Raw genomic sequence first — 12085 nt, 5'->3', positions numbered from 1 at the left:
CCACACCTGTTATCAATGATAATATAAATATATCCATAATCAATTACAATATATCCATAATACATATTTCATTCATACCATACAATGATAATCAGTATATCCATAATGCATTTATCATATCTTTTATAAAAACAACATATCCATAAACATATTTGTTATCAAAGCAATATATCAATTTATGCCTAATCACATCTGTTATCAAAATAATATAGTCATTGTTATATTATCTGTTATCAAAACAATATAGCTATAAACATATCTGTTATCAAAACCATATATCAATATATCCATAATTACATCTGTTATCAAAAGAATATATAAACATATCCCTAATGTCCCTAAACTGCTTTAACCCAATAATAAATAAATACAGAAAATATGATAATACAAATATTCATATGTCCATGAACCGCAAATTGCTTACATTAGTGAACACCGGTGTGTCTCAAAGTAGTATAGCTATTGATAAGTTCTATTTATGTTAAATCTTTATAACAAAATTTTATTCTCTAAATGTCCTTTTACCAGGATGCTTATAATTATATTGTGGAAACTCATTAAAACAAGGACATATGGAAAGGAAACATGTTTCAATGGGATAAAAATTCAATACAGATGATACTAATAGATAAAATAACTTTACAGTGAAGATTGAAATTAAAATCGTTTATTCCTTCCCTAATCACATAATATTTCATTATGAGTTCTAGGATAAATACCATTACTATATAATATTATCTAAATATACATATGAGTCAACAATTTCAAGTTCCTTATCAGATTCAATCGATACTATTTTAGTCCGGTTGGTCGTCTGCCCTTCCTCAATGTTACTTTCTTAGATTTTCAGAGTTTTGAATGAAAAAACAATTTTGTTTGCAAAGAGCAACATGTCTAATAACGCACCGTTAATCAATGATATGTTTCATTATTTATTTCAAGCAACGACAACCTGTGATGTGAAAAGCTCATCACTTAATTTGCCAGTCTATCTCTCGACCTTTTAGAAGTGGATCTTGGTCAGAGGGTGGCTAAATGCACTTACGTTTTTGATTAAACTCAGCCTAATAAAATTATACCTGTAAGATATGAATCAATATCTAACCCTCTTATCTGAAATATATCGCTTCTTTTATTTTTTCAAGAACTAAACACCGATAAGGCGCATCCTTACAATGCCATAGCTATTACGAACTGCGTCTAATACTTTGACTTCATTAGGCTTTTCTTGTATCACTGAAATTTGGAAATGCAACGATTTGATGGGATTGATTGTACGCTAACGAATATAATTACGTGATACAAGAAAAGAGCACAATCAAGTCAAGGTATTAGACGTAGATCGCCATAGCTTGACATTGTGATGATGAGAAAGTCCACTTAGATTCTACATCACAAGACCCCAATACTGTATCCGAAATAGCTCGAAAGATCTGCCTATATTCCAGTCTCTGATAGATATTTTGACAGTCATCGGCTATCAGATTTTACTTTTCAAGTGAAAGTCACGCTGCTAGTTTTCAGAACAAATTCGTTGAATTTTGTCAAAGTTGGAGATAATTTGAAAGACGACTATGACTATTTTGTAAGTATTTTTTATTCTTAATCTTCTCTTGTGTTCAAATATCAGCAGGGAGTTAAATTTGTGCTTGTTTTGGTTGTTTGACGATTTGTGATTTACTCAAATGTTAGAGCCAGTTTAGATGCCTTTACACCATAGTGATCACCAGTGTTGCGTATGGTTGCGGATAAGAAAAGCGGTCATAAGCTTCCAATGCAACACAGTTTCATGAAAATTGCGTTCGGAACACATGAACACTTTTTTTTTATTCGCAACAATACGCATGATACGCAACTATGGTGTGAGGGTTTTAATTGTTGTAAATGTGTTCAAGTAGACTGCTTATTAAAAGAATAATGGCATGGTTCGAAAAAAAAAACATAAGCTGAGAAGCCTGCAAAACATAATAATGTTGCATAATATTAAAAGTCTTGTCAAGGAAAGCAAACGCTACACAACTTCTTTTGGGTCTAAAGCGATTTTTTTAATGATTTTTAGACACTGCTCTTCAAAACATATACACATTACAAAGTTTTCCTTTGATCATCGTGTAAATTTCGAATTTTATTGGAATATATTTGAGAACCGAGGTATTTTGTTTTAAATAGAGACGGAAGATGGGTTGGGCTTGTTTCTGAGGGAACTCCATTGTTTTCTGTTCACTTATATCTATTATGACGTCATAATGAACATAGCGTCAAATTGGTCTAAAAGTCATTAGCTTTTGGATTTTCAAAGCGAGAAGAAGCGTTTTAACACTGCTCTGAAATATTTTGTAACTTATAGTTCTGTGTGGACGATAAACTATGACAATCATGTAAGTAAATCACTAACGCTGGTTGTATAAAGAAATGTTGATTTCATTCCTACCATCATCAATGGAAGAATTCTCAATCTAAGTTTGATTTTAATGTTTCTATTTGTATATTTCAGATTACCAGTTATAAGCCACGTAGTGGATGAGATCTTATTGGAATTTCTATCAAAGAAACAATATGGAGACCATCTCTCCGCTAGTAATTGTATGTGTACATTTTATGGTTAAATTGTTCTAGATAAACGTCTGTTTTACCGATTAGATTAAAATGAATTATAGACTAATTCAGGGTCAACAGATTTTCATAAATTTTGTGAATCATTTTTTAAAGCTGCATACAACGATATATTATTATTATTTTTATTATTACTTTCAGGCTCTGATGGAAACCAAAACAACAACAACAAAGACGACAATAACAATAACAAGAAATCCTCCCAGGATGAGTTTAAAGAAGATGTGTTCAACTGGGCTGATGAACCATGGACTCCCTGTGATGATGTTGAGGTTCCAGACTGGGCCAAGATGGAAGGTAGGTTCACCTGTATGGATTCTTTTCAAACTTATGAAAAGACATTGTCAATCAGCAACTCAGTTTAACAGAAATCGACAAAATTTTCAGAAATAAATATATTATAAACTGAATTAAATGAAATCAAATCTCTTTGAAATTCAATAAAATGGTTCGACGCCTCAAAGCATTCATTTCATTGACAGTTTGTCTCATTCTATTTTATATTATTTTCAGATCCGACATTCGACAACTTCAATTCTGAGTTGATATGGGCTGGAGACCCATGGGTTCAGGTACCACTAGTCGGTTTTCCAGCTTGGATGTTGCTTCCCGGGATCGACTACCCTGTAGAGGCAGAAGATCCCGTGAATGACACCCCAGTCAATGATGAAGATGATGCTGCATTTTTATCATCTGGTATAGAAGTAGCTAATTGGAGTGACGAACCTTATTTTCAGTCACCTCTAGATGTGCCAAGATGGGCCCTGCTACCCGGCATCGACTTTCCAGTTCGTCATGGATATAACAGCCCCTACTGGACGTATAAATTGAACCAATACAACAGTTCAAGACGACAGTTTGGAAAGAAAATGTTTGCTAGACAATTACCTACGTTAAGAGAGGAACGGGATGTGTATAACAACAACAGACAGTCCAAGCTGTGTGTACCTGATAATTTTCAGAGAAGAAATCACAGATTTTAAAATAAATGCATTTCTGTCACATTGCAATATATTCAGATTTTGCGATTTTTCGATCATTTTGGCTTTTATTTATATAACACTGTGCAATATTCACTGATATCATTTTTTGATGTATGTGACTGCGTATTGGATTTACAATAAATTATTTTCATATTGGCATATATACTTGTAGCTTTCATTTCTGAGTAAAGGTTAACACAGGAGTCATCGAGCGATGTAGCGCTATAAGTTTATCTGTAATAACTGACTTAATCCCTTATTCGACTTAGAAAAGGCCTATATCTTAAAAGGTTGTAGATTAAGTCAGAACCTACCCTATAACAAGCTGGGATAACACAAAAAAGGTATAATGCACCTAATAGTGATGTTAATGATTGATTTGCTTGCAAAAATTTACACAGGCCTATCCTATACCCCATAGCAAGCAACAATTTAGGCGACACTTTCAATAAAGCTGATACCATTGCATTATTTGAGTACCACTTTTCAAAGAACCATCGTGTACAATACGTGACAATACGTGGCAGAGAACTGACGACTATCATTGGATCTAGTATCAAGTCCATATCAGAATGTTGGGATGTTGGGATGTTGGAATTGTCCTCTGCCAATGAAATTACAATCAACACAATATATATACATATCCATAACCACATCTGTTATCAATACAATATATAAACTGATCCATAATCACTTCTGTTATCAACACAATATATAAACAGATTCATAATCACATCTGTTATCAACACAATATATATACATATCCATAACCACATCTGTTATCAATACAATATATAAACTGATCCATAATCACTTCTGTTATCAACACAATATATAAACAGATTCATAATCACATCTGTTATCAACACAATATATATACAGATCTATAATCACACCTGTTATCAGCACAATATATATACAGATCCATAATCACATCTGTTATCAACACAATATATATAAAGATATATAATCACATCTGTTATCAACACAATATATATACAGATCCATAATCACATCTGTTATCAACACAATATATATAAAGATATATAATCACATCTGTTATCAACACAATATATACAGTTCCATAATCATATCTGTTATCAACACAATATATATATACAGATCCATAATCACATCTGTTATCAACACAATATATATAAAGATATATAATCACATCTGTTATCAACACAATATATATACAGATCCATAATCACATCTGTTATCAACACAATATATATAAAGATATATAATCACATCTGTTATCAACACAATATATACAGTTCCATAATCATATCTGTTATCAACACAATATATATTCAGATCCATAATCACATCTGTTATCAACACATTATATATATACAGTTCCATATAGATGTCGAATGTAATCCTTTTAAGATATTTAGAAAAATCACTGCACTATTAACAACAACATTGTTTTATTGATATATACTTCTATCTATGATAAATAATAGAATTTCATATTCATGCAAACATGTAGAAGGTGGACTACATCAACCTATGCTCACTTCTAAATTATAAACATTCAATTCTTGAAAATCAAGGGAGCAACAGTATTTTCAATATTTGGGGTCAAGGACCAGAACTCTGTATGTAATCATCAGACAGTGCTAAAAATCCAACCCGGTCTCTTTTTTGAATGATTATACATGTTATGCACTGTTTAATCAAAAAGGTCTAAAATTGTATTTTAAAGAACATTTGAGAGGAAATACAAAACAGACAGACATGGGTAATGATAATGGCAATTTACCATGAAGACTGCAGCCCATAGCCAAGAACCATGGCCATGGCAATACGTAGGACCACTCCCAAGATTATACAGAAATCAAGAATAAAGAGACAAATTATGGCAGAGGTCAGCTTGATATTTTTGGGGTATATCAAAACATTTTTATTTTGAAGCAAGCGGGGGCTTCTCTTAAGGTCCATGATGCTTTAACAATGAAAGTGCCACTTCAGCTTATTTACTTGAAAAATCCTGCTTTAAAGAATACTTGAGTTAATAACATGTTTATTTTACATCATAATAAATACAATAATAAATACAATAATAAATATATTTTAATAATGTACATATTTGACAAATATCACAGCTTATCGCAAAACTACAATTTATAATGTCTAAAAAATATTTAGATCTCTCCATTGAGTCAATGTATTTTCTTTTTCAAAGGGATTTCATGATAAAAAAATTGATTAAACTTTTAATGATATTTTTGTTAAAAAGAAAATTTATATAAATGTACGTTTCTTGATGAACTTGGTCAAAATCTATTATCAATGTTTTATTTCAACTTAACAGCTATTCTTATCGCTTTTCAAAATATAAAATCACACATCAAGTTCTTCTACGATTAAATTATCCAGAACAGCTTTAACTAGTGGAAGTAACCACAATTTCCATACAAAATAAAGATAATCAATTATGACAACAAACATAAGTTTTATTCAATTGCAGGAAAACCTTAAGTCAACATATTATTTCAAAAATGATATAAGTTTATTGATACGGATTCTCTGTAGATAAAAAATAAGTGTCTAATTTAAAAAATAGATTTTCAAATGTTGGTCTGTCATCTGGAGTATAGGACCAACAAGGACTTATGATCTGATCATAAAATTGTTGTTCACATTGACTTGGTTTCTCCATTTTACCACCATCTTTAAATAATTGTATTAGAGACGGGTTTTTTACACCTAAAAAATAACATAATGTATTAAAATTGAATTTTTACATGAATTTGAGACATCTTCCTCTGTCCACAAGACAGCTAACACCAAAAAAAACAGAACATGATAGTATCCAAAACATAAAATTTCAAATCATCTCAAATTTTTACAGGGATCTTCCTTAACACTATATATGATACAAACATACTCATCCAATTGAAAATATTATGTCAAGAATAGAAGCCTGTATAAGAGTGTATCCAACGTAATGTGGACAGTCAGTCCAGCTTAGTCAACTGTTGATGTTGTCATGGAATGTTGTTAATACCCAAAAAGTGTATCAATTATCTCCTTAATAGTAATATAGGCCTACTATTTTTAAAATTGCTTGAAAATATTATCTAACCTGGATAAGGAACTTGTCCATATGTAACAAGCTCATAACATACTATACCAAATGACCACACATCAGATTTAAAACTGAACTTTCCATGAAGCAGTGCTTCTGGTGCTGTCCATCTTACTGGAATTTTGGCTGAAATTTGAAAAAAAACTGTTAAACTTTAAGGGACAGATGCGCCATTTACGGAGGTTGATTGGAGTCTTCAATATTCGTAGCCTTCAGGGGCACTACAGATATACGAAAATCGAACAATTCCTTCTAATATATCTCAAACTAGACATTTCTTTTCCTATTTCTATAGATGTATTTTCTATACATGGCAGAATCTCTAGAAAAGACGACTGGTCTTGCTAACTTTCAAACTGGATAATTCTGGACACATGTGGATTTGTGAACACTAGTACTAATTAGGTCAAAAGGATTGCAAACTCATCCCTTTAAGGGCAGTTTACACAAGGGTAAAATTCCCGGGTCCACCAAGGGTCGGCAAGGGGGCAGTTGTTCACACGTCGAAAACTCCGAGAGTCGACTCCGAGTCAGCACTGGAGTTGCAGACTCCAGTCTTCACTATGTTCTACCCGGGTTCAGCAGTTTACTACTACATGCTACAACCACGCCATTGGTTGCCCAGGCTTCACTGAAATTGCGACCAAGCAGACTGTCCTCGTGTAAACACAAACAGAGTTGACTCCATAGTCAACCCGGGTCAGTAAATCCACGAGTCTAAGTCCAACTTGTGTAAACGAGCCTAATGTCAATACCATCTAATTAGTCTATCTCAACAAAATAAAAGTTATATAAATATGTACTTCTAAAATTCACTGTTTCATAAGATCCTTCTTTTGCTAATCCAAAGTCAGCAATTTTCACCTCATAGTTATCTCCAACCAATACATTATCAGCTCTCAAATCTCGATGAATAATGTTTAAAGATTCCAAATGAACCATACCTTCTGCTATCTAAAGTAAATCATAGAACTCATGAGTAATCAACATACCAAATAAAACATTTGGTTATGGTGACTAAGAGAGTTCCTCTACAGGTTCCTCATTGACAGTTCTTGCTATATCATTGCACAATCCTTTGTGATGAAGACTTAATGATGTTCCTCGCTAGCATGAGAGTACTACTTGGAAAACTTGGAAACAAAGAGATAGATCTTTTACACCATCAAATTTACCGCAGCAAGAGAAAACTCTGTGTGATTAAGGTTTAATGGATTGACATTTATAACCATTCTAAGATTAGATGTAAACAAAGTCTAAGCAGAAAAGCAGATTTAATTTACCTGTGAACCAATGTTCAACAATTCTTGCATTTTCAGTTCTTGGCCTTTTGGGCTGCGCAGTAAATTACGCAAGGAACCATTCTTCATAAATTCTGTTACAATCCATACAGATTTTTCATTTATACATATATTATACAGGGTAACAATACGTCTATGGTTTAATTTATTTAACATATCAGCCTCTTTTACAAAATCCTCTGGTGAGATTCTATTTGATCGTACTATTTTTACAGCTACATCTAAACACTTGTTCAACTTGCCTGAAAGATATACACGCACATAGTACCAAGGATGACTGAAAAGTCATTAGCCTAATTTTTAAAAAATCTAACCAGGTTGAGGGTTTCTCAACCTAATCACCTTCCAGGTTTACAGACTTTATCACCGGTTCTGCAAGGCCTGAATACCGATCAAAAAAATATTTTCTTAGGCCAATCTAATAATGGTCATTCCCTATAAAGACAATTATAACACTACAGTTGCAGATCTAACGTCTAAGATTAATTAAATGAGTGTACTTGTTGGTAACAAAAGTTTGTTTCGATTAGAATGAGATATATCACTTAATCTTTTAACTCTTCAGCCATCCCTCTTAGGAAACAAACAGTTTTTATCTTCAAGAGGTATGTCCACCTTCTCGATCATTTTCACCTCAGTCTAAGAAAAAGCGATTAAGATAAGCCAGTCAGAAATAGTGCTCACAGATTACCATTTGAGCTTATTTATCCATTTGTTTCCACAATAAAGGCCCAAATCAACACCCGAAGCTTCACGGATTTGGTTTTTTATGAATCAAATATCAAACATTCATCAATCTGTGTGACTGACCTTTAAAAACATGACCATAATGACCAGAGGCAATTTTCTCTAGATCTGTTATTTCATCCTTGCTTATTACTACAGGACCACATCTGTGTGTCACCTTTAATCTGGGACAAACCACAACCAATTTGGCGCCTCGACCATCCAAATCATTAGCTGAAATAAAAGATTATGAATCAGACTCAAATGAATACATTTCTGCATGTATTTTGTAATAAAACAATTTTTTATCAAACTACACCCTATTCTTGAAGCAAATTATCCTAAACTGCTAAAATTTTAAAATGAACATTCCAGTTAAAGTACAACAAAAAAGAAAGAAAGAAACATCTTTTACAAGGATAACAATTCAAATAACTCAATTGTAGGGTAGGGAAGGCCTCATAAAAGAATTGAATTGAAAAACAGAGGTAATCAGAGTTTGTCTGTGAGATGTAAGCTTACCTGTAAAATGCTGTATTAGCTGTGGAATATTTTGAAACTTTTTAGTGGAGATAAACACACATCCATTCAAATGGTTTTCGATCAAATAGTGCTTAATACATTTTTCTTTTTTTTCATTTACAGTGAGTAATGACAAAGCATAATTCCTACCATCTAGAAAACAAATACCAACGTAAAATTCAATTCAAATGATTGAATTATCATCGGAGCTCCCATCAAGGTCAGTCTATAATTTATCTAACCATTGCTTTCACAACACGATATTCTTGGCATGCATGACTATAAATTAAGTCAAATCAGTGACATTAACATTTGGAGTGAAGAATAGTGATTAAAAATAGCAGCCTCCATAGAATAATTGAACACATTTGCACTTTCTCACTCTCCCCCTTTCTATTGAGCAGTTGATCTGAAACTTGTCACTACAGGCTGCAGAAGCAATTATTTTTATTTGTGCTCTGAAGATGTAGAATGTTCTTCAATATTCAATAACTTTAAGTGTGACTTCAATAAACACTGATATTTTACCTGAAGAAGGTCTAATAAGATATGATCCTATACAATTTATTGGTAACAACAATAATTTTTGTGATTCTGATCTGGTAACATCAAAAAACCATCTAAAACACGAAAATATAGTATGATTACAATACTGTAGTAGTAAACCATCCCCTGATTACAATACTGTAGTAGTAAACCATTCCCAGATTACAATACTGTAGTAATAACCCCCCCCCCCTCCTGATTACAGTACTGTAGTAGTAAACCCTCCCCTGATTACAATACTGTAGTGGTAAACCAGTCCCTAATTACAATACTGTAGTAGTAAACCATCCCCTGATTACAATACTGTAGTACTAAACCATACCCTGATTACAATACTGTAGTAGTAAACCATGCCCTGATTACAATACTGTAGTAGTAAACCATACCCTGATTACAATACTGTAGTGGTAAACCAGTCCCTAATTACAATACTGTAGTAGTAAACCATCCCCTGATTACAATACTGTAGTACTAAACCATACCCTGATTACAATACTGTAGTAGTAAACCATCCCCTGATTACAATACTGTAGTAGTAAACCATACCCTGATTACAATACTGTAGTAGTAAACCATCCCCTGATTACAATACTGTAGTAGTAAACCATACCCTGATTACAATACTGTAGTAGTAAACCAGCCCCTGATTTCAATACTGTTATTACTATTTAACCAGTCCCTGATTATAATGCAGTACCTAATTTCATTACAACATCTTGTCTATAACTTACTCTCTATCATCTGGTACATCACTATCTTGTAAATGATGATCTTGAACATAATTACTTGGTATATAACCAATCTCTTTTGACTTTGTATTGCTGGCAACCAACAAATCAGTGGTCTGTCCACACTCTCTGAAAATTGAAAATTTATTCATTAATTAATTCATTAACTTTACTCTGCACTTTTTGACGAATAGTGATGAACAGAACAAATTTTAGTTTAGGTTGACACAGTGATAAGCTGTAGCAAGTTTCGCTCAAAAGTTTTCAATTTGGTTGATCAATTGAAGCTTTCCTTAATGCAGTGAAAAACCCCTTTTTGGTTCAGACCTGCCAGATCAATGGGTTTCACAACAGATTATGACTTTCAGGATCATTGGCAATCACTTGTGCACATGATATAGTAAACTAAACAAAAACAATATCTAAGCATATAATATAACTATTTGAATATGAAAAACAATATCTAAACATATAATATAACTATTTGAATATGAAAAACAATATCTAAACATATAATATAACTATTTGAATATGAAAAACAATGGTACAGTAACAAAAAAAAACAAACCCTTACTGATATTCTACTTTAATTATATCTCCTTTTTTAAAGTTTATATCTCCTTCACAAGTACCATCAAAATCATGTAATACTTTACCATGTTTTTTTAACTGTGCTGTAAGCAAATATAATAACGGTGAAAACTCAACATTTATCATCAAGAAATAGTAAAATATTTGAATTTACAATTTACAAGTTTCAATCAATCTGTTATTACTTTTCTAGGGTCACAATTAGTTATTTTCCTCTGGAATTCTGACTTCAGATCAGGATTATACATAACACTCAGAAACAATATTTAATACTTATGTGTCTAAGAGCATGTTTCAGATATCAAATCCTCATCTGGTTGCTGGTACGAAAATGGAGGTTAACTTTTTCACTTGATGGAAAGTAAACAAGCTCTCTTAACAGAAAAAAAGCTTTGATAACTAGGTTAGTCTCCATTTGATATTTCCTACATTTCAACTAAACACAAAAAAGAAAGCAATACAAGTCATAGTTTACCAGTTTGTTTGATAACCTTTGGCACTGTGTCATCAAAGTTGGTTTGTGGAAATGGATCGTCAACTGATCGACCATTTATGGAATTATGAAAAATATTTTCTTGAATTTCCCTTAAAGAAAAAAATTGTGAAGCAGTTTTCAATGACTACTTAGTTTTATGGATTATAACTTCATCTTTTAATATATTACAAAGGGATTCAATGGTATAGATGTTACAGCAGGTTAGTCCATTGATGAAAACATACTGAATATATACTTTATTGACAAGTTTGAGTATTCAATCTTATGCCCATGAATCTGTCTGAGGTAGTATTCCTTAAAGTTAACTTGGAGCACAGTAAAAGAAATTGAATCTGAATAAAAAAAAAAGTTATATATGTACATGATTTTGAAACTTACAATTGTATTGTACCAGTGTCTTTTGTAATATAATTTTTTGGTACATAACCAACTTTTTTATCTTGTATAAGAACAGCTTCTATCCAATTCCTTCTTTCATT

General features: G+C 32.2%; 2 protein-coding genes across 2 annotated transcripts; one reads left to right on the top strand and one right to left on the bottom strand.

Moving 5' to 3' along the window:
* Window positions 1-2367: 2367 nt before the first annotated feature.
* Window positions 2368-3596, top strand: LOTGIDRAFT_172040 (hypothetical protein; the record flags this gene model as incomplete). The annotated part of the gene is made up of 4 exons (XM_009048617.1): window positions 2368-2378; window positions 2495-2583; window positions 2755-2910; window positions 3127-3596. The coding sequence occupies 4 exons, from the start codon at window positions 2368-2370 to the stop codon at window positions 3594-3596; spliced, it is 726 nt and encodes a 241-aa protein (XP_009046865.1).
* A 2521-nt stretch (window positions 3597-6117) lies between these two features.
* On the bottom strand, window positions 6118-12085 carry LOTGIDRAFT_138365 (hypothetical protein; the record flags this gene model as incomplete). The annotated part of the gene is made up of 8 exons (XM_009048616.1): window positions 6118-6314; window positions 6694-6822; window positions 7500-7650; window positions 7980-8239; window positions 8808-8957; window positions 9246-9398; window positions 9774-9865; window positions 11985-12085. Coding segments are annotated over 8 exons (1233 nt in total), but the record flags the coding sequence as incomplete, so codon positions are not given.

This window comes from Lottia gigantea (assembly GCF_000327385.1).
Source record: "Lottia gigantea unplaced genomic scaffold LOTGIsca_125, whole genome shotgun sequence".
In the NCBI taxonomy this organism is placed as follows: domain Eukaryota; kingdom Metazoa; phylum Mollusca; class Gastropoda; family Lottiidae; genus Lottia; species Lottia gigantea.
The sequence above is the reverse complement of the archived record's forward strand: the minus strand, read 5'-3'. Positions and strand labels throughout refer to the sequence as shown.